This window comes from Cetorhinus maximus, chromosome 13 (genome assembly GCF_964194155.1).
Source record: "Cetorhinus maximus chromosome 13, sCetMax3.hap1.1, whole genome shotgun sequence".
Taxonomy (NCBI): domain Eukaryota; kingdom Metazoa; phylum Chordata; class Chondrichthyes; order Lamniformes; family Cetorhinidae; genus Cetorhinus; species Cetorhinus maximus.
This window is the reverse complement of record NC_135891.1, coordinates 113,037,531-113,061,511: the sequence shown is the minus strand read 5'-3', so window position 1 is coordinate 113,061,511 and position 23,981 is coordinate 113,037,531. Positions and strand designations below refer to the sequence as shown.

Here is a 23,981-nt window from a genome sequence, read left to right as displayed (position 1 = left end):
CTCTCTGTCCTCGGCCTGCTGCAGTGTTGCAACAAAACTCAACATAAACTCAAGACACAGCACCTCATCTTTCAAATGAGAACATAACAGCTGTCCGACTCAACATTGAGTTCAACAATTTCAGATTGTAATCTCTCCACCCACCCCTCTCCCCCCACCACCCCCACCCCAACCACCACCCCATTTTGTCTTGATTTTCCTTGCAGGTTCTGGTCTTAACTAATTTTTCTCTTGTCTTTGCTTTCAGATGACAGCTGTTCATCAGTCTGCCATTCACACCTCCTCTGGACGTATCTTCCAGACAGGTCAGCATCACTATGAAGAGGCAAGGAGAAGTGTGAAGAAGGTCAGCATTGCTGTGAAGAGACGTGTGGTGTACCTATACCACATGGACTGCAGCAGTTGAAGAAGGCAGCTCACCATCATTTTCTCAAGGACAATTAGGGATGGGCAATAAATGCTGGCCTAGCCAGCAACGCGCACATCCCATGAATGAATAAAAAAAAGATCGGGAGAAGTGCGAAGCAGGTCAGCATTGTTGTGAAGCAGACTGGGAGGAGCGTGAAACAGGTCAGCATCACTGTGAAGCAGACTGGGAGGAGTGCAAGCATGTGTGCATTGCTGTGAAGCAGACCAATAGGAGTGTGAAGCAGGTCAGCATTGCTGTGAAGCAGACTGGGAGGAGCGTGAAGCAGGTCAGCATCACTGAGGTGAAAGAGAGAAAAAAAAGTCAAACTGTAACATCACTGGAAAACCATGATTTGATTGACTGGTGAGTATTGCTGCTGCTTTTCCTTTCTGGAAACTTAAGACTTGGTGAACGGCAGGAAACAGCATGAACAGAGTGGAGTGGGGCTTAAAACAGCATGGAGAGGGCGAGACTACGCTTGCTGAGCAGCAGGAAACAGTGAGAGCAGAGCAGGGTTATCTGCCACCACCAGGAGCCAGGCTGTGTTCAGAGCCTGTGTTTGGAAAGAAAAATTGAGGTGTGACATCACAGGGAAGCAGAAAGGTGGTTGGTTGGTGAGTATTTCATATTTAAAATTCCTTAACAAAGGAATAAACTGGTGAGTCTTATCTTTCTTTTCAAAGTAAGGTTTACTGCTACTAGTAAGGTGTATTAAATATTATTAGGATTTATTAGTATCAGTAAGGTTTATTAGTATTGGTAAGGTTCATTAATAGGAGCAAGGTTTATTAGAGTTGATGGTAAATGATAATTCACAATAGTAAGGTTTATTAGCAGTAGGAAGATTAGCTAACAGATAGGGGAATGGCAGGGCTGCTCCAAACTCTGGAGTACACATCCTGTGTTATGTGGGAACTCCAGGACATGGGAAGTGTCCTGAATGACCATGTGTGGAGCTGCCTCAGGGAGCTGACTCTGCCACATCAGCAGGGACATGTTAAATACGAGTGTTAAAAGTTTTTAATTTAAAAAAATCACTGGTCGAAACCTCATCCCACCCGTGGATGAGGTTTCGCCAAAAATGCAAAGGCCACTTGGCCTTTTCGCCTGCCCGCCAACCGAACGGTTGGACAGGCAGTGAAAATTTCGAGTCAATTAATAGATAAAGGGCATTAATAGGCTGCTTAATTCTCAGCGGGCGCACTGCCGACTCCCACGCGTGCCCGCCGACCGAAATATCGCGAGAGTGCACTTTGACGTCGGGACTCTCGCCCAACATCATCGCGCGTCATTTTATGCTCGTTTGGGTCACCCAACGAGCGAAAAGTTCTGCCCCTGAGAACAATTGACCCACTTAGTCCCATATCCCTCAGATCTGTGCCCTCTTAAAGTGTACGACTTTTACAGATATTTTCCCATTTCTCCTTTAAGGGCTAATTTGGAATTCTGTTTCAGTTTCTGACAGGGAATTCCTGGTCCTAACAACAAGTCTGCATTTAAAAAAAAAAATTTGGTAATTGTGTCCTTTGGTGATTCAAACAATCGGAAAACTCATTCAAACTATTGGAAAGATGATTGGAACTACTTGCTTGCATGGAGAGTAAATGCCAACATGGACTGGTTGGGTGAAATAGCCTCTTTCTGTGTCGTGACTTCTATCTAATTCCATGCAGTAGCTTTTGCACCTGCCCAGGAACAGACAACGGCTGCAGGTTAGACTCTGTTTTCTGTGCTGTTTTCCGGGAAAGAACTGCGAATCACCTTGTCTCCCATTTCAGGAAACCAGTCTCGGATGTTGACAATGAGAGCTGCCCACCATGGGTAATAGATTTCTCGTGCTCTCACAGCCCCTCCTTTGATGATGGCCTTTGCAGATTCAGAGGCTGGGTAAGTGGCCATTACTCCAAGATCCATGTTTCTAAATGCACGTGTAGAAGCAAATCGCCAAGATGAACAACGTTAAAGTTATCAGGCAAGTAACTATTGAGCAACATTAAGGCAGTTGGTACCAGGTTCTCATGCGCATTATTAACTTATGCAAAATCGCCTTTTAAATAATGGAGGGACTAGATTGTTTTCTTATTGGCAAATTATTTGCATTTGATAGCCTGGAAGGTCCAGGGTCATGTTTCTACATTATTTAAGGGTTGAACTAAGTTAAATAAAATCAGAAAATGCTGGAAACACTCAACAGGTTAGACAGCATCTGTGGAGAAACAGAGTTAATGATTCAGGTCGATGACATACGAACATACGAATTATGAGCAGGAGTAGGCCACTCGGCCCTTCGAGCCTGCTCTGCCCTTCAATGAGACCTTGACTGATCTGATTTTAACCTCAACTCCACATTCCTGTCTACCTCCAATAACTGGCAAATACTGCAAGAATAAAGATTCTGGGGAGGCAGGAGTATGAAAACAAAGAAATAAATAAAATGGCTCATATCTTAAGCAAGTACTGCAAATTCATTGTGGTATAATACCTGATAGCAAGATATTTCAGGGAGAATAAAAATAAAAATTACTTATGTCTTCAGCAAGTTATGTTTGGTGGCTGGGAAGTATTTATACAAATATTACTGTTAATTCTGCAAGTTAATGTCTTTGGAGTGAAACGTTGTCGAAGGTCAGGGTGGGTTGGGTGACAGTATTGTGTTAACATTCTCTATGACCTGCACTCCCAGCAGCAATCTTCAACTTTAGAGGTCTATCTTTGCCTGATTTATCCCATTGTATCTGTGAGGGCCAGTCTGATGAGGGGTCATCACGACCTGAAATGTTAACTCTGTTTCTCTCCACAGGTGCTGTCTGACCTGCTGAGCATTTCCAGCATTTTCTGTTTTTAGTTTTGTTAGGGTAGACATAGAGAATGTGTTTTCACTTGCAGGTTAGACCAGAACTAGAGGCCAAAAAATTTTAAGGCAGTCACTTATGATCCCACTAGTGAGAAACTCAGAGAGTGCTTAGAGTGTGGAAATCACTGCCACAGGGAGTAATTGAGGCGAATAGTCTAGATGTATTAAGAGGAAGCTAGATAAACACATGAGGGAGACAGGATGTGTTAATGGGGTTAGATGGGGTGGGGGGAAGCTCATGTGGAGCATAAGCACCAGCATGGACCAGGTGGGCCAAATGGCCTGGCTCTGTGCTGTAAATACTTTGTAACTTGTAATGCTTTCTGTACCGATTTGAACAACCATTCTTCGTGCGCCTGTTCACGCCTCACAAACCTACTTGATTTTCTCCTTGGTTGAATCGGTGTCAATCATTCCAAGAATGCACAGTGTGGCTGATACATCCCTTCCCTGCAAGGCGAGCTCATGAGGCAGAGAGGTAAAGAATCCATCCAGAACAAACTTTGAAGCTGAATACGAAGCTGCATAACGAATGGCAATCTTGCCTGTTGGGAAGAAATAAAACAGTAAGTTGGTTACACATTCCGGTTTTCAATTTCCCTTTGGCATTATGGCTCTGGCTGCCCCCTGTGCTCTAGCCAAGTTGTCATTTACGTGTAAACCTAGATTACACAGGGTGTATGGCCCAACCAGTCATTGCTGGTGTTTATGCTCCGCTTGAGCCTCCTCCCATCTTTCCTCATCCAAATTTACCATCAGAACCCTCTGGTTCTGTTCTTCCTCATATGCTGGACTAGCTTCCCCTTAAATATATCTGTACTATTCACTTCAATCACTCCCTGTGGTGGCGAGTTCCACATTCTCACCACTCTCTGGGTCAAGAGGTTTCTCCTGAATTTCATAGAACCATAGAAAAGTTACCACGCTTAAAGAGGCCATTCAGCCCATTATGTCCGTGCTGGCCAGAAAAAGGTGAAAAAGAAACCAGCCGCTCATTTTAATCCCACTTTCCATCACCTGGCCTGTAGTCTTGCAGGTGGCAGCGCTTCAGATGCAGGTCCAGGTATCTTTTAAATGAATTGAGTGTTTCAGCCTCAACCACCAATTTAGGCAGTGGATTCCAGACACCCACCACCCTCTGGGTAAAAAAATGTTTCCGCATGTCCCCTCTAATCCTTCTACCAATCGCCTTAAATCTATACCACCTGGCAATTGATCCCTCAGCTAGGGGAAACAAGTCTTTACTGTCTACCCTATCTAGGCCCCTCATAATTTTGTAGACCTCAATTAGGTCACCCCTCAGCCTCCTCTGTTCTAAGGAAAACAATCCCAGCCTATCCAGTCTTTCCTCATAGCTGCAAATTTCAAGTCCTGGCAGAATTCTTGTAAATCTCCTCTGTACTTTCTCCAGAATGATGTCCTTCCTGTAATGTGGTGACCAGAACTGTTCACAAAATTCCAGCTGTGGCCTAACCAGCATTCTATACAATTATAAAAACAAAAAAACTACTGCGGATGCTGGAAATCCAAAACAAAAACAGAATTACCTGGAAAAACTCAGCAGGTCTGGCAGCATCGGCGGAGAAGAAAAGAGTTGACGTTTCGAGTCCTCATGACCCTTCAACAGAACTGAGTAGAATTAGGAGAGGGGTGCCTGTCGGAGAGCAGAGCAGTACTTCTTCAAGGTAGGCATTTCTTGAAGAGGAGTGGCAGTCAATTAAACACAGAGATAAAAAAAAAACTACTGCGGATGCCAGACCTGCTGAGTCTTTCCAGGTAATTCTGTTTTTGTTCTATACAATTACATCATTACATCCCTGCTTTTGTAGTCAATACCTCATTCAATAAAGGAAAGCATTCCATATGCTTTCTTTACCACCTTGTCCACCTGTCTTGCCACCTTCACTTCCTCAACCTCTCTCAATATCCTCCCGTTTATTGAGTATTCCCCTGCTATTTTTGCCCTCCACAAATGCATTACCTCAACTTTTCTGGATTGAATTACATTTGCCACTTTTCTGCCCACTCGGCCAAACCATTGATATCATTCTGGAGACAACAGCTATCCTCTTCACTATCAACTACACGGCCAATTTTTGTGTCATCTGCAAATTTCCCAATCATACCTCCCACTTTTATGTCCAATGTATATACAACAAATAGCAAGGGTCCCAACACTGAACCCTGTGGAACACCACTGGAAACCGTTTTCCATTCGCAAAAACATCCATCGACCATTACCCTTTGTTTCCTGTCACTGAGCCAATTTTAGATCCAACCTGCCACCTTCCCCTGTATCCCATGGGATCTCACTTTTCTGACCAGTCCACCATGTAGGGACCTTGTCAAGTGCCTTAATAAAGTCCATGTAGACAACATCTACTACACTACCCTCACCAAGCCTCCTTGTTACTTCTTCAAAGAGTTCTATTAATTTAGTAAGACACGATCTTCTCTTATCAAAACCATGCTGACTATTCCTGATTAATCCGTGCCTTTCTAACTGACAGTTTATCCCGTCTCTCAGAATCAATTCCAATAATACCACCTCCCACCTTCCCTATTGGATTTCTTGGTGACTACCTGATATTGATGGGCTGTAGCAACACTCTTCCCCGCAAGAGGAAACATTGTCTCTGTATCCACTTTATCAAAACCTTTCATAATTTTAAAGGCCTCTATTCCTCCAAGACTTCTTTTTTCAAGAGGAAAGTAACCCAGCCTGTATTAGATTATTACATCAGATGACTAGTTATTTGGCCTTGGGATATGGGTGGGACAGGAATGGATTTCAAAATGAGCTTGATTCTTTCTGTATATCCACTCACATGCACTTTCCAGCAATAACCCTTAACAAGAGTTGTTGAGGTGCCAGGGGTCTTGCCTGTTGGCTGGAGACCATGTGAGAGACCCGAGCTGCCTCTTATCGGGAAGGCCCGCCAACCAACATGTCAATCAGGCAGTGGCGAGGCCAGCAGTGGGGGCCTTCCCCTGAAATCAAGACTCCAATGGTGGAAGTCTCACCTCTCGACAGCTGCCGTCCAATTAGAACCAGAGTTCCAGGATCTCAGAGCGACCCAGGCCACAGGTAAGTAATGAGTGGGAGGGGGCAGGGGTCAGCAGCAAGATTAGGGGGGCGGTGCCTCTCAGCAGGCCACACCCCCTTCCTGACATTGAGTCCCTCGATCAGGAACTGAGTGCCTTTGATCAAGGGGCATCTCCCGCTCCCGGAGGTGACAAGCTGGCTGCACAGTTTTACCTGTTGTGCATGTTGCATGGCAACAGGCTCACCTGCAGCTGGGTTAATACCAGCAGCGATAGGATGAGGCCCTGAAGTGGTCATTAATTGGCAGTGGGGCGGGAAGATAACTTAACTTACTATAACTTACTTCTGGCAGAGTTGAGAAGGTGATAGGGTTCAGGTACACCTCCGTCCCGCCTAATTATATACCCTTCCCACGTCCGAGCTCGCCACCAGAGAGAGCAGAAAATTCTGCTCCAAGAGTGGGAACCTTTGTTAAGGGTTTTTACTCCTCCCTAGTACAAAGGCAGTGAGTTTTATAGTAGCCCTCCACCTTGCTTCAGATTAGCTAATCCAGCACACAGCTTTCTGATCTCATCAAACTCCTAACTAGGAACTGTTTTCTTACTTGTTCATGAGGTGTGAGCATCGCAGGCAAGGCCAGCATGTGTAGCCCATCCCTAATTGCCCTTAAGCCGCCTTTTTGAATGTCTATCTTGTGTAGGCCAGTAAAAGCAAGAGAGCTTCAGATAAAGAGAGAACCAGCCCCGGAAGGTGCGAGAAAAGCAGGCAGCATTGGGAAGAGCATCCCAGCCAAACACCTACCACACAGAGAGGAGACAACAACGATGGAGCCATTACTTTTGATTAAAGCGGGAAGAGCAGCAGCTGTCAGCCATTAACCAATTTATTGTATTCTGGTGACTCAGAGCTCTTTAAAAATTAAAATGCGCCTGATTTTTATTATGAAACCCATAGAGCAGTACAATGATAATGGTGTCAGCTCTAGCTCAGTGTCTGCCGCTCTTGCCTTTTTACACCAGAAGGCTATGAGTTCAGATGCCATTCCAGGGACTTGAACACATAATTCAGGCTGACACTCCAGTGTGCAGTACTGAGGGAGTGCTGCACTGTTGGAGGCCCTGTCTTTTGGATGAGACATTAAACGGAGACCCTAACTGCCTTCTCAGGCGGACATAAAAAAATCGCATAGCAATATTCAAAGAAGAGAAGGGACATTCTCCCCAGTGTTCTGGCCAATATTTGTCCTTCAGCCAAACACCTAGTAAACAGATTATGTGGTCATTATCATATTGCTGTTTGTGGAATCTTTCTTTGCGCCCCACATCCGCCCTGTGCTCAATTCAAAACTCATCACTTCATCATTCACCAAACTGGTTGCCACGTTTCCTAGGCTATAATAGTGACTACACAGCAAAAGTACTTCATTAGCTGTAAAGCACTTTGGAACATTCTAAGGTCATGGACGGAATTTTACAGCCCCATCGTGGTGGGGGCGGGGGCAGAGCCAAAAAAGGCAAGCCGTTCAAAAGCCCATTGACTTCAGTGGGACTGTAAAATCCCACCAGCGTAAAATTCCACCCCATGAATGATGTCATATGAACTCAAGTCCCTTCTCTAGCTCACAAGCAACATGGCCCCCAAAACAAAAACAGAATTACCTGGAAAAACTCAGCAGGTCTGGCAGCATCGGCGGAGAAGAAAAAAGTTGATGTTTCGAGTCCTCATGACCCTTCAGCAGAACTGAGTAAAGTTAGGAGAGGGGTGAAATATAAGCTGGTTTAAGGTTGGGGGTGGGGTGGGGTGGGGGGAGAGAAGTTGTGGGGGGGTGGTTGTATGGACAAGCAAGCAGTGATAGGAGCAGATAATCAAAAGAAGTCACAGACAAAAGGAACAAAGAGGTGTTAAAGGTGGTGATATTATCTAAGAAAATGTGCTAATTAAGAATGGATGGCAGGAAACTCAAGGTACAGCTCTAGTGGGCGTGGGGTGGAAAGACTGACGACAGGGTATTACAGTTATAGATTTAAAAATAATGGAAATAGGTGGGAAAAGAAAAATCTATATAAATTATTGGAAAAAACAAAAGGGAGGGGGAAGAAACGGGAAGGGGGTGGGGATGGGGGAGGGAATTTAAGATCTAAAGTTGAGGTGCTGTTCCTCCAGTTTGCGTTGGGCTTCACTGGAACAATGCAGCAAGCCAAGGACAGACATGTGGGCAAGAGAGCAGGGTGGCGTGTTAAAATGACAAGCGACAGGGAGGTTTGGGTCTTTCTTGCGGACAGACCGCAGGTGTTCTGCAAAGCGGTCGCCCAGTTTGCGTTTGGTCTCTCCAATGTAGAGGAGACCGCATTGGGAGCAACGAATGCAGTAGACTAAGTTAGGGGAAATGCAAGTGAAATGCTGCTTCACTTGAAAGGAGTGTTTGCGCCCTTGGACGGTGAGGAGAGAGGAAGTGAAGGGGCAGGTGTTGCATCTTCTGCGTGGGCATGGGGAGGTGCCATAGGTGGGGGTTGAGGAGTAGGGGGTGATGGAGGAGTGGACCAATTTACTTTCAAAGCTCCCTAAAGGTCATAAGGGAGTGTTTGTCAATCAATACCAGATACCAATAATACAGGTACCCCATATCCGGGAAGCCCAGGACCGGATGTGTGCCAGGTTTGGGGATTTTATGGATTTTGGGTCCCAGGCCGAACATGTACATATAACACATAAAGTAAAGTATGAAAAGTAAAAAATAAAATGTTTTATTCAAATTGACACCCAGGGCCCACTTCGAATGAGCTGGTTTTTGGGTCCTTCTGGATTTTGGAATGACAGGTAAGGGGTCCGGTACCTGTATTGCTCTGAGGAGACTTGAGGCCCACTTTCTTTTAACCAATGACCCTAGAAAAACCGCTGCACTATGTATCTTCAAGCTTCCGTTCATGAACTACCCAACCTTAGGATGCTGTCAGATTTGGACTGCAGCATAATTTCATCTCCCTTTCTGGCTGCTCAATGACAGGAGACAAGGCAAGGCTGTTAAAAACTTGGGCCACTTCAGAATCCATAGGACAAAGATTGGATGAAAGGAAGAGGAACACGTCCCATCAAGGTGCGGGCTTCTGCACTTGTCCGGAAAATGGTGCTCAAGAAAGGCACTGCTTGGGATTGCGGTCCTTGAGAGAGAGGTGAGTGAAGAATACTGATCTATCAGATACGAACATATGAAATAGGAGCAGAAGTAGGCCCCTCGAGCCTGCTCTGCCATTCAATAAGATCATGGCTGATCTGTTTGTGTTTTGATTTCCACATTCCCATCAGCCGCCAATAACCTTTGATTCCTTTGCCTAACAAAAATCTATCTACCTTCGCCTTAAAATATTCAGTGACCCAACTTCCACTGCCTTCTGAGGCAGAGAGTTCCAATCCTCTGAGAAAAAAAATTTCCCCTGATCTCTGTCCTATTAGGGTGACCCCTAATTTTAAAACAGTGCCCCCTAGTTCTGGACTCATCCATAAAAGGAAACATCCTTTTCACGTCCACCTTGTCAAGACCATTCAGGATCTTATATAGTTCAATCAAGTCACCCCTCACTCTTCTAAACTCCAGTGGAAACAAGCCCAGCCTGTCCAACCTTTCCTCATAAGCCAACCCGCTCAATCCAGGTATGATCTGCCTTTGCCCCACTCGAATGAGCACAATGTTGCCTTTTAGCACTTCAGCCAAAACACATTTACAGAAATTAAAATAAAAGCTTTTTACAACTGAACCTAAAGCTTACTTGCATCAACCAATTGGCATCCTCAGCATTTCTACTCCACATCTGGAAAGGAACATATCCAATGTGATTCAAAACTAAATAATCCAAAGAGCCTGGGAGAAACACAAAGCAAGTAAAATAATACAGTCCATTTTAAAGTGGTCATTGTCCCATTGAACTATCTCCTCTTAGATCCCAAACAGAGACACACAGGTTTCCTCACCCCTTGTTGAATTCAAGTCTCATCGCAACTTCCAAACCCACAATCGCTATCAACTAGAAGGACAAGGGCAGCAGACACTTGGGAACACCACTACCTGGAAGTTCCCCTCCAAGCCACTCACCATCCTGACTTGGAAATATATTGCTGTTCCTTCACTGTCGCTGGGTCAAAATCCTGGAACTCCCTCCCTAACAGCACTGTGGGTGTACCTAAACCACAGGGACTGCAGTCGTTCAAGAAGGCAGCTCACCACCACCTTCTCAAGGGCAGTTAGGGATGGGCAATAAATGCTGGTCTAGCTAGCGATGCCCACATCCCTTGAATGAATGAAAAAAAATCTCCCACTGTAAGTCTAATGATAATAATTTTATCCTCAAATATTAACTGTAGCCTTGGGTGCAATTTCACAGTTTGTACACACATTACACTTTACTGGAAATCCTAGTCACAATACTAGACATTTATTTTAAAATATCCAATGCTATCAATAAATGTTTTACTGTCAGTGTAAGGAAATTAGACACCTTAGCGCGATACAGCACAGAAAGAGGCCATTTGGCCCATCATGCCGGTACTCTGAAAGAGCTCTCTCATTGGTCTCCTCCCTGCTCTTTCCCCATGACCGTGCAATATTCTTTTCTCCCTGCTTTCAAATATTTATCCAATTTCCTTTTTGAAAGTTACTATTGAATTTGCTTCCACCACCCTTTCTGGCAATGAATTCCAGATTGTAACAGCTTGTTGTGCAAAAAATGTCTCCTCATCTGCCCCTCCCACCCACTACTGCTGCCTCCCCCACACCCCCCACCCCACCTCCCGACCCTAGATTTGACGTGAAGGGTAAAACATTTACCCAGCTTCTCCAGGACAAACTGTAAACATCTCTGGATTCCTTGGAACTGCATTTCCCCTCAACCTTTCAAAATGAAAGCACAACATGGTTTAGCATTTAGAACAATGAAAAATTGGTAAGCATGTGTCCAAGAATTGGAACTGAGCCAAAAAACAAACCATGAAAGCCCCAGCTTTGGTTCTCAGACTGTACTGAGTTACCTGACTCCCAACCACAACCACAGTCAGGGGGCCACTATTGACCTCAGGACACTCGGGCGAGGGAAGGGGAGGAGTGGGTGTGGGGGAAATCAACTATAGTTCCTACTCCTAATCACTGTCAGGAGAATAGCACTAGAAGACAAGAGGATATGGGTTTCTAATAGAGACAGGATCAGGCTTTATTGTCATAGCCCATGTGGTTTAATTATCCCCTACTTATAGTCCAGGATTGGACAATGAACTTGCATGAAATAGCAGGGGGATTTCAACCAGTCCCTAGGAAATTTCGAGAACAAGTCAGGGCCTTCACAAAAGATTGCATTAAATAATTGGAGGGGAAGAAGTGATAAACAGTACAGGATAGCATTCTATATAGTGTGAGATCATGTTCAACTCTAAGGACTAGATTTTGACTGTGAGATCATGTAGAATCAGCGGTAGTGAATCAGAAGTCAGTGTTACATTTCTCCTTAATTCTATTTTCTTTGACTTCAATGGAAATAAAATTGGGGAGAGATGTAAAACTTTTTTTTGGGTAAGGCATTAAAGGTTACTGAACCAAGACAAGTAAATAGGGTTAAGGTGCAGATCAACCATGAGCTAATTGAGTAACAGAACAAACGCACAAGAATACAAAAATTAGGAACATGAGTAGGCCATTCGTCCCCTCGAGCCTGCTCCACTGTTCAATAAGATCATGGCTGCTCTGATCGTGGTCTCAACTCCACTTTCCTGTCTGTTCCCCATAACCCTTGACTCCCTTGTTGATCAAAAATCGGTCTAACTCAGCCTGAACATATTCAATGACCCAGTCTGCACTACTGTCCGGGGAAGAAAATTCCACAGACTAACGTCCCTCTGAGAGAAAAATGTCTCCTTATCTCAGTCTTAATTGGGAGACCCTAATTTTTAAACAGCATCCCCTAACTCTGGACTCCCACATAAGGGGAAACATGCTTTCTGTATCCAAGGGGCTCGAGGGGCTGGATGGCCTATTCCTGCTCCTATGTTCTGAGATGTGTTATTGAAAAGTGATAATGGATTGAACTTCGCTATGCTGCTTACTGCTGCCTTTCAAGGTTCAAAAGCCCAATATCTGCCCCCATCTTTACTCATAGCTCATTTCTCTGACACCAGTTGTCCAGTAAGAGATCGCAAGGCAATGTTGTCAGGAGGAGAGACTATTCCAGTGTTCCGGAGAACAATTTTAAGGGATCCGTCCAAACAAAGGGACCCATAGGTTTAATGCAACAACCAGCCCAATGTTCCACCATTGTTGTCCTTCCTTCAAGCTGTGGGCAATCTCACTTGACACATTGGTGGGAATTCAGTGGAGCCCACACAAGAGGGAAACGTGGTGACTTAATTAGGCGGGTTGTGAAATTTCGATTTCCCAACAGTGGGTTGAGATGCAGAGATAAAGTCAGTGGCATGTTTGCAGCACGTTGAAAATTACGCTGGCCTGTGTTGTTGGTTCTTACTTGCAATACATTTGCATGCCTTGAATAGTCATTAACCTGAAACAGTTTTCAATAAAGCTCTATCCTCAGGATAAAGCTAATGGCACACGAGAATCTCACAGCACCGGGTTTGTGATCGTTTAAAGGTGGTGTGCAACAGTCAGCTTTGTGCAGTGGTGTGTAAGGTTCCTTGTTTAACTCTACGGCACAAGGGAGGGGAGCAGGAGGTTGGTACCAGGCATGGAAGTGCAGGACTGGGAAGGATGAGTCAGTGGTGAGGGGGATTGTGAAGTGGGGTCAGGGGCATACGGGATTGGAAGAGGGATCCAGAATGAACTGAGGCTGGTGTCGGGGGCAAGGAGGCGTGAAGTGGGAAGGGCCTGGCGTCCTGGGTGTGGTGGAGGCGGTGGTGAGGACAGTCAGTAAAGGGCGGTATCAGTACTGTCCAAATGTGAGTCCATCTCAGGGTGTTGGCTGGCAGAGTCCTTTGAGTTCAACTGCAACATTTCAATTACCCCCGCTGAGAGTGATCTCGGACAACATCCTTTACAGTGCATAGAAGGGAGGTCCAGCTGAACCTGCAAGTTTAACTATGTCCCACAGAATGATGAATACAGCACTGGACGCTGAACATTCAATAAAGAGTGAATGCAAAAACATCACATTGTTCATTCCACAATAAAGAAAAAGTCCCTAACTCCCTTGGAACCATTGATGAGTGCCAATTTGAGGTGTGTCCGTACTTTTAGCTCCCTGGCTAAGCTAGTCTCAACAACTAATGAAGATGCAAATTTGAATAAAGTGAAAACAATGTAATGTGCAATATTTACCGCTGAAATTTAATTTGGAAAAACACTCGTGCCACCTTTGTGCTCTCAGTAAATCTCATGTTAGTGGCAATGGAGTTGGGCAGGGAAGTTGTGGCCATGATGCAGAGCCTCCCTGTTTAACCGGGAGACTATTTAATGGGCCACCCGTAGATGCAGCACTGTCAGCTAATGGTGGGTTTCACCAACGAAAAGCTTCCCCAGGCTGCGAACTTGAATGCGTTTTGCAAGCACGCCATTGGCACTTAGAATTTTAATTATAATCGCACGGGAAAGGGCAGAAAGGGAGAAAAAGGAAGCGGCCCCGAGTTCCGTTACAATGTCGGGAATAACATACCGTTGACAAATCCCCAACCGTTGTGTGGGAGATTATGAGCATAGATGCAATTTCCAGCACTTTGCTGTCGGAACATTCTTGAGGTTTGTCCTTTGAACTGCTCAAGATTGCAGGCCTTGACAAATAGGAAACTAAAGCACCCATATATCCAATTGACATTTGCTACAATCTGATGGTTCCAGGTCCAACAATATATAGAATTTAAAATTCGCATCCTTGATTTCAAATTCCTCCAAGGCCTTGCCTCCTCCCTATCTTTGTAGCCTCCTTCAGCACTATAACGCACTGTGATCTCCACACTCTTCCAATTATGGTGTCTTGTTTCTCTCAAATTTTAATTGTTCCACCATTGGCGGCCTTCACCTGCCTGTGGCTAATATTCTGGAATTTCCTGCCTAAGCCTCTTCTCCTTTACCTCCTTAAAGCTTAGCTCTTTGACCAAGTTTTTAGCTACCTCTCCTGATATCTCATTAAGTGGCCCAATGTCAAACTAAGTTTGATAGTGCTCCTGTGAAGCACCGAGAGATTTTATAACATTAAATAAGCTATATAAATTCAAGTTTTTGTTGTTATTTTCTGGGTTTAAGAATATATCTTTTATTTAATTGCTGTTTGTGGGATCTTACTGTGCCCAAATTGGCTGCTGTGCAATATTTCCCCGCCTTATAAACGTGACATTTTTCTTTATTCCTTCATGGGATGTGGGCGTCACTGGCAAGGCCAGCATTTATTGCCCATCCCTAATTGCCCTTGAACTGAATGGCTTGTCACTTTAGGCCATTTCGGGGGGTGGTTAAGAGTCAACCACAATGCTGTGGGTCTGGAATCACATGTAGGTCAGAACAGATAAGGATGGCAGATTTCCTTCCCTAAATGACATTAGTGAACCAGATCAGTTTTTATGACAATCAATGATAGTTTTGTGGTCACCATTACTGAGACTAGCTTTCAATTCCAGATTTTATTAATTGAATTCAAATTCCATCAGCTCCCATGTGAGATTTGTACCCATGCCCTATAACTATAATAGTTGTGAAGCACTTGGAGACGTCTGGAGGTTTTTTTTTATTATTCGTTAATGGAAAGGGGCGTTGCTGGCTGGGCCAGTGTTTATTGCCTAATCCCTAATTATGCCTTGAGAACTGAGTAGCTTGCTAGGCCATTTCACAGTCAACCACATTGCTGTGAGTCTGGAGTCATATGAAGGCCAGATCAGGTAAGGATGGCAGATTTACTTCCCTAAAGGGCATAATTGAACCAGACAGGTTTTGGCATTTGTTTCAAGATCATCATTAGACTTTATCAAATTCAAATATCACCATACAGGGATTTGAACCCCAGGTCCCCAAAGCATTACCCTGGGTCTCTGAATTACTAACACAGTGACAATACCACTACACCACCGCTATAGAAATGAAAGTCTTAGTCTCCTTTCCGAAGGAAGAGCCTTATACACTTCCCTCAGAGGGGATGCAACAGGTTCCTAGAATGAGGAGAGATTGAGCAGACTGGGTCTATTTACCCTTGAGTTTAGAAGAATGAGAAGTGATCTCTTTGAAACGTATAAAATTCTTAGAGGTTTGACGGGGTACATACTGTTTCCATGGGCTGGAGCATCTAGAACCAGGAGTCTTAGTCTCGAGATAAGGGGTCAGCCATTTAAGGCTAAGATGAAGAAACATTTCTTTACACAAAGGGTTGTGAATCTTTGGAATTAGCTACCTGAGAGAGCAGTGGATGCTCAGTCATTAAGTATATTCAAGACTGAGATTGATAGATTTTTTTTTGGACAAGGAATATGGAGATAAGGCAGGAAAGTGGAGTTGAGATAGAGATTAGCTATGATCTTATTGAATGGCAGGGCAGGCAAGAGGGGCCAAATGGCCAACTCCAGCTTCTATTTCTTATGTTCTTATTTACGTCCTTCTTTCTTTCTTACTTGTTTCAGACGAGCTTCATTCCGCACAGTTATTACAAGTTCAGTACCGAGCCGGGCACGGTGATATGCCAGCTGTTCACCTATTCCTTTACTAGCACCAGTCAGTAGGACATGGGAACCAGACAGTAACTCTGTTCAAAAATAAATAAAATAATTAGAATGTCACAAAGCACGCAGGCTATTTTTACTAAAGACTTTAGTCGAGGAGAGGACAAGGCCACATGTTCTGCTCTCACTGTTTTGGGTTATGGTACAAGGTCAGCAATACAGGTGTGTGCACAATTGCACCAAAGTTGTAATCTAATTGCAGAGATTAGTGAACTTATTAAGAGTTGGTCTGAACTATAGCCCCAAATGCCCCTTGTGCATTTACATGTGTGCACAGGCAATAGACATTCTCTGCGTATAAACTCCACTAACAAGTGACTGTTTCCTTCCCTCCTGCCTATTTTCACTCCCCTGCTGTTATACAGAATTACTTAAAATATACAGCACAGAGGCAGGCCATTCAGCCCAACTAGTTCATGCCAGCATTTGTGCTCCACTCAAGCCTCTCCCATCCTTCCTCATCAAACCCTATGAGTGTATTCCCTTCTCCCTCATATGCTTCTCTAACCTCTGCTTAAATGCATCTATACTATTTACCTCAATCACTCCTTCTGGTAGCAATTCTACTTTCTCACCTCTCTTTGGGTAAATAAGTTTTTCTACTGGTTGTGGGATTGTGCTGTGCACCAACTGACCGCCATACTTCCTTCATTACACCAATAGGTTGCATTAATATAGCACTTTTAATATGGCAAAACATCCCAAAGCACTTCACAGGAGCATAATGAAACAAAATTTGACAATGAGCTGCTTAAGAAGATATTGGGATATATGACCAAAAGCTTGCCAGAGAGGTAGGCTTCATAGCTGTTTGGGGCACCATGAAGTTATGCATGGTGCTACTTAAATGCAGGTCTCTCCTGAATAAGCTGCTTAGAGACATGTTGAAATGAAAGTCACCATAGTCTGCTCTCTTATCAGAAAGAGACAACTGGTGACAAGCTTAACCTGAGCATCACCACACCTCAGGCAAGGAGGCAAGGCAGGGCCTTCATGGGTGACCTCAGGCAGTACAGGAATTGAATGCACAGTACTGGCATCACTCACCAGCCATCCAGCAGACTGAGTTAACCAACCACAATGGCTGAAGTATAACGCTGATTCCAGTAGGGAAAAATTTCTTTTTATGCAGGTAAGTCATAAGGTCAATGCCAAAGAATCCAGAGTCAAAGAAAAGCTGGTGGCTGTTGGATTCACATTATGAAAAAGCAATTAAGTCTGACAGGAAAGGAATGTGAGATAAGGTTAACAAAAAGGGAGGTACTTCCGTACTTTTAACTCAACGAGAAAGGAGCTCTTTATACAAGATTCCCTGTTTAAAGGAATCCTTAAACAATTTGTTAACTAAGTTATTAATAAGGTATCGGTTTCTTATTAGTTGCTTTTTATACGGAGTTGTTTGTAACTCGCTGGTACAATGTAATTTAGAGTCATGCTATTGGGTTAAATTATGAGGACAGTTTATGTAGACTAGCGTAGAAGATTAAGAAGTTTAAGGTGTCCAAAGGGATTCGATAAGGTAGATGGAGAAGAACCATTTCCTCTGGTAGGGGGAGTCTGGAAAAGAGTCTTAACCTTAAAATTAGAGCGAGGCCACTCAGGCCTATGTTAGGAAGCATTTCTTCAATGGAAAGGGTAGTGGAAATCTGGAACTCTCTCTCGAAATGTAATTGAGGCTGAGGGTCAATTGAAAAATTTCAAAACGGAGTTTGATATATTGTGTTAGGCAAGAGTATTTAAGACTAAGGTGGGTAAATGGGAGTTAAGGTAGCACCTCAAAGTCTTTTGTGTCCACCTGAATAAGCAAATGGGTGGCGTGAAATTCGTCTACACCACCAGCATGAAACAGGCTGGTCGCGGGTCGGCCGCTGATTTTTCACTGCGCCTGATCTTCTTCCCACTGAAACTCACAGGACAATAGTTCAAACTCTCTTTGGAGACTCGTTTCCTACTGTCGCTTTGTCTTGCTTTGAAATCAAAAATCCAGGCAATATTTTCAAAGTCAATAGTAAATAAAAACTGATGCAGTGGTAGCCAATTCACTACCACTCTGTTTTGTGCTTCTGGAAAAGACCAGTTTCATCCCCGCAGTGCCTCTGTTTAACATCTTGTCCAAAAAGACAAAAGAGTAGCAACAAGCTTCATAAAATATATAAACCTTTGATGTATGTAAATCTATATATGTATATCTATTTGTACAAAAGTTTCAAGTAAAGCAAATGTACGTTTTTGGGAATAAGTTGAACTTAATCTGTTCTACCAACTGAGCCAGACTGATACTCAGACCTTTGGCACAGAAACATCTAGAACAGCAACAACAAATTGTATCTATACAGCACCTTTAGCGTAATAAAACATTCCAAGGTGCTTCATGGGAGCAGTATAAAACAAAATTTGACACCAAGCCACATAAGGAGATATTAGGTCAGGTGACCAAAAGCTTGGTCAAGGAGGTAAGTTTTAAATTTTACCTTAAAGAAGGAAAGCAAGGTAGAGGTCGGGTGGCGAGGTATAGAGAGGGAATTCCAGAGTTTAGGGCCTCGGCAGCTGGAGCAGCAATGTTGGAGCCATTAAAATCTGAAAATCTCAAAGCAACCTGATAGAAGTAAATCTCATTGCCCGCTTCAAAATGGTTTTCCTTATGAGAGCCTCAAATTGAAGGTTAAGTTGTATAAAGAATCTTAAAAGTCCTTACCAGAATCAAAAGTATCTCTCCAGATTACTGCCAAAAATACAGTGGAAACAGTTAAAATAAGAATGAAAAGCTTTTTAAGCCCTATCATTTCTGAGCCTCCAAATTCTACTGAAAAAGTCTGACAAACAAGGGGCTTGTATATATTCATTCATGCGATGTGGGCGTTGCTGACAATGAAGGCCAATATTTATTGATCAACCTTAAATGTACATGAGAAGGCTGTAAAGATTAACTGCTCACTTGAAGAAATTGCAGCAGTCCAAGATTAAAGATATATGTGCCTGTGGGTTGTGTTTGCGAGAACAAGAGGTCCAAAAGTTGTTCAGGGGACTTGGGGTCAGGGCTTATATAGCCACCGCTCTCTTCTGCATTCCCTTTAACTTCCCTAACTCCCCCAAAGCTGCATGAGTCAAGTAACAGCTTTAGATAGGGAGGCAAAGCAGTTTGATTCTTCTTTGGCTCCTCAGGCACTTGTTCTCACACAACATTTCACCCCATCTTCCAGTAATGTGGAGAGTGGCAGACGCATGTTCAGTCGGACAAGGCAAGAGCTTGACAGTGAGTCTTCCATTTGTTATAGAGGTTCTGAAGGTAACGCTGCCCTTGGTGGTTTTGGGGATGTCTAGCATGACAGAGGAGGGATAATGTTACAGAACATGACAGGAAGAAAAGAGATTGTGCAGGAGAACACAGACATGCAAGTGTTGCAAAAGAACTCCGTATAACAGCCAAGGTTGTTCACTTGAGGTGAAGGAGAGAGCTTCAAAAAAGAGGAAGAAGTTAAAAAGCCCGCAGTAAAAGTTAAAATTGTTGTGGGGACAAAATAGGCAGCTTGCTCTATTTTTATTTCAAAGAGGCAGCTGGATTTTGTTTGCAGTCTCTGGGAGAAACGTGGAAACACAGAAAATAGTGTGTGCGAAAGTGGCAAGATCAATGACCCAATGAAAAACTGTCTATAAATAGTGTGTATCATGTCTGGTTTTGGTGTGAGCATCATTCACTGTTCTATTCATGGAGTGGAAATTAATTTCATCCTTTGTAGCTGCTGTTTCCAGCTTTCTAATTGCTTGCTCTATGTGGATAAACAAGCATTTTTGTTCGAGAAACTTGAGTCATGTTTTTGGTTCTGAATTGCGTGAAATGGAGATATCACGTAAAACTTGACAGTTTGAGTTTGTAACCCATTACAGGGATCAATATTTCTAAGTTGCATGGAAGTATGAAAGTCTGCATATGACCATTGAATGTGCGAGTTCCAATTTAAGAATGTGCGCCCAGGGGTTGGGGAAAACTTTGGACTACATTTTAATTAGAGAGTCTGGTTTGGATGTTGGGGAACTCACAAATTGTGGAAAGTTTCATCTTCTTTAATTTCTTGTGCAAGACTATTGAAGGTTTTATTTCACTGTGAAAGCTAATCTTTCCTTAAGTTACATTTATATTTTACAGTAATTTGTAAAACAACCTGAAGAAAGAGAAAGAGAAAAGATGATGGAGTTTATTTTTTTCATAAGCATGTCAGAATGTTACTGTGCCGCGGGTTGTGGTTTCATTCTCTTTCACATTATGTACTTTGTTTGGCTAATAAACATTTTGCTGGCATCATGTTGTTATTCTGATATTACTTTTATGTATCTTTGATGTACAATGATTATGTGGTAGTATGCATGGAATCTGGAGATCAAAGGTAGAATTAGTAGGAGAATTGTGGTTGAACCATGTTTGTATGATGTATTCATGCTGGATTGTGGAGTGTGACATATCAGTATTTGTTCTGGAATCCATGCACAGCACCAACACTTCCCCAAGATCAGACGACACACAGCACCAGTTTCCCCGGAGTTCAAACAATTCAATGTTTACCACTGCCCGGAGTTCAGGCAGCCCTTAGTGCCAATACTCCCCAGAGTCACCATGATCGTTCTCCTCGCATCAAAAGTCAGCACTGAAAATTGACCCGATTTTAGATGCAGCAGTATGTGTCAGCCAATCAGCCATTTTGCAGGGATCCAGACATGCTGGTGTGAGAAGGCCAAGTGTGGGCAAGGCTTTGATTATGCCACTCTTCAGTATCATAGTGTTGCTCTGCACCTCACCGAGAGCTGGCTGCTGCCATAGTAAAGGCTTGACAGTGATTCTCACAGGGTTTCATAACTCGCCCATCCAGAACATAAGATACTCATTTAAGTGCCAAGCAATTATTGAGAAACCAAAACTGATACCGAACTTAAGATGAAGGCACAAACTGGTTCTGTCTGCATGTGAAGGACCAGCACAGCAACAACTGCCCTGGTTTATCACTGACTAAATGGGCAAGCAACAGAATGAAATAGCTGTGAGCACTAGTCAGTTTATCACACTAGGCCTCACTCCGCTGAAGACAGCATCGATATGTGGCAGCCGTTGGGAATGAGAAGGCGCACTATTATCAAGACCTCTAAACACTTCCAAGAAACAATTCACCTAGTGCCACTCCCCTGCCTTCTTCTTAGCCCTGCAAATTTTTTTTCTCTTCAGAAATTGTCTAATTCTCTCTTGAAAGCCACGATTGAATCTGCCTCCACCACTCTCAGGAAGTGAATTTCATATTGTAACCACTCACTCTGTATAAATGTTTTTTCTCATGTCGCCATTACTTCTTTTGCCAATCACCTTAAACTGGTGTTTTCTGGCTCTAAACTCTTCTGTCAATCACTATCGACTCTGACCAGTGATTTTCGAACACCTCTATCAAATCTCCTCTCAACCTTCTCTCCTCTGCAAGGAGAACAGTCCCAGCTTCTCCAATCTATCCACGTAACCAAAGTTCCCCATTCCTAGAACTATTCTTGTAAGTTGTAATGACTTGACGGACCGGACACTGTAGGAGACACAGTATTTGTGCAGGATGTCGAAAGTGGACGTTGCTAGGTTCCTGGAACCATTGCCTCAGAGACTGGTCTCTAATTCTACAAGGTGGAAGTGAAAGGCAGAATTGTTTGAAAACATGTGGATCATATTCGTGATAGAGAGACATTCCAACAGCCAACTATTCCGCCTGTGATTAATGTTGAACCATTAATCCCTGAGGTGACAGATTGACCTAGAATAGACATGCCTGATGTCTCTGGAGTTGTCTTAACCCTGAACCGCCATTTTCTAATGATTGCTGCAGTTCCTGATCTTGTCGATCCTGTGGAAGAACCTCAAGTGGTAAAGCTACGCCACTCTAACCGAATAAGGAAAGCCCTCAGAGACTTAATCTTTAATCACCTGAAGTTGTGTATTTGTTGTTAGATATTCAAATGTTCCCTGTATATAGAAACTGTAAAAAACTAAAAGGGGAGGAAATGTGGTAACTGAAGGTATAACCTTGACAATGGTCCTGATCAAGCATGTACATCTGAAAAGCTCTCTGTAATAAAGTTTATCTGTTTCTTGTTGAAACCTATCCAATATGTCAAGTCATTACATTTGGCAGCGAGGGTAAAATAGTTCCGACGCTGCACCTCACCTTGTTACAGTGAGTACATCGAATCTTAAGAGAAAAGAGAAGAATACTTACCAGACATGCCACTCTTCGGCAAAATCGATCCTTACAATGCAACTATGGAAGACTGGAACCAGTATGTAGAGCGCTTTGGTTTTTATTTCGTAGCGAATAAAGCAACCTTTTTGAGTGTATGTGGTAGCAAGACATACAATTTCTTCCGCAGCTTTACGGCCCTGAACACGCCCAATTCTAAGTCCTTTAATGAATTAGTGGACCTCAGGAAAACGCATTTCCAGCCGAAGCCATCCGTAATAATGCAGCGGTTTAAGTTAGGACCCTGGGAGAGTCAATCGCAACCTATGTAGCAAAGCTGAAGCAGTTGACAGAACACTGCGACTTTGGGGACACACTAAATGATATGCTGCGGGACCGATTAGTTTGTGTAATTCACGACGATGCTGGGCAGCACCATTTACTTGCTGAGGCCAACGTCGATTTGAAGCGTGCCCTGCAAATATCACTCACCGTGGAAAGTGCTGTGAGACACTCACAGGCTTTGCACCACGTACAACATGGCGCTGTTCTTCACGTGGGGCAGGAACCTACCGCTGGGCGCTGCATTATTATGGATGACTTCGGCTGGAAATGCATTTTCCTGAGGTCCACTAATTCATTAAAGGACTTAGAATTGGTCGTGTTCGGGGCTGTCAGGCTGCGAATGAGATTGTATGTCTTGCTATCATGTACCCTCAAAAGGATGGCTTTCTGCTTTTCCTCCGTGGTAACTTCGTTTGCTACGAAATTAAACCTGAGGTGCTCTACATACTGGCTCCAATCTTCCATCGTCACATCGTAAGGATCGATTCCGTCGAAGAGTGGCATGACTGGCAAGTATTCTTTTCTTTTCTCTTAAGATTTGATGTACTCACAGTAACAAGGCGAGGTGCAGCGTCGGAACTATTTTACCCTCGTTGACAAACGTAATGACGACGTACTGGACAGCTTCCAACAAGAAACAGATAAACTTTATTAGAGAGTTTTTCTGATGCTACATGCTTGGTCAGGACCATCGTCAGGAAGCCCCGTCCCCTGCATTATCCATGCTTAGGGCTCATTGATCGTAGCCTCCAAGAACATCACGTGGCTCCTCATAGACAGCAGGAGAAGCGATATCTTCAGTTACTACATAAATCATTTTTGGACCCTTTCTAATTCCTTCCTAAAGTGTGGTGCCCAGGACTGCACGCAATACTCCGGTTGAGGCTGAACTCGTATTTTACACAAATTTTTCATAATTTCCTTGCTTTTGTACTTTTATGTCCCTGTTTATAAAGTCTAGGATCCCGTATGCTTTATTAACCATCTACCACCTTCACAGAAGCTGACAGAACACTGCAACTTCGGGGACACACTAAATGATATGCTGTGGGACCATTGTGATTTGTGCACATGAGCCCTCTAGCTCTTGCAACCCCTTTTGAACTGCACCCTTTAGTTTTGCTTCTCCCCTTTCTTGCTACCAAACTGTATCACTTCACGCTCCTCTGTGTTAAATTTCATTTGCCAGTTGTCTCCCATTCCACCAGCCTGTCTGAGTCTTAAAGTTTGACACTATCCCCCAGCTCACAGTTCACAATATTTCCAAGTTTTGTATCATCTGAAACATTTGAAACTGAGACCAGGAAGGCGCAACTGGGGGCTCAAATTTTTACCGTACTTATTAATAATTTGGCTGAAGCATGGGAATTAGGCCCTGTGTTTATATAGCACCCAACACAACCACTTTCCCTCCTGTTGGTCAAAGGAAATAGAAAG

At 43.6% G+C, this 23,981-nt stretch overlaps 1 protein-coding gene across 1 annotated transcript; it reads right to left on the bottom strand.

The window, feature by feature from the left end:
• Nucleotides 1-2,122: 2,122 nt before the first annotated feature.
• On the bottom strand, nt 2,123-23,048 carry hsd11b1la (hydroxysteroid (11-beta) dehydrogenase 1-like a). The gene is given in 9 exon segments (XM_078554753.1): nt 2,123-2,327; nt 3,643-3,808; nt 7,111-7,173; nt 9,945-9,964; nt 10,063-10,165; nt 11,129-11,185; nt 15,873-16,022; nt 18,695-18,812; nt 22,914-23,048. Coding segments are annotated over 9 exon segments (1,017 nt in total).
• Nucleotides 23,049-23,981: the final 933 nt, after the last annotated feature.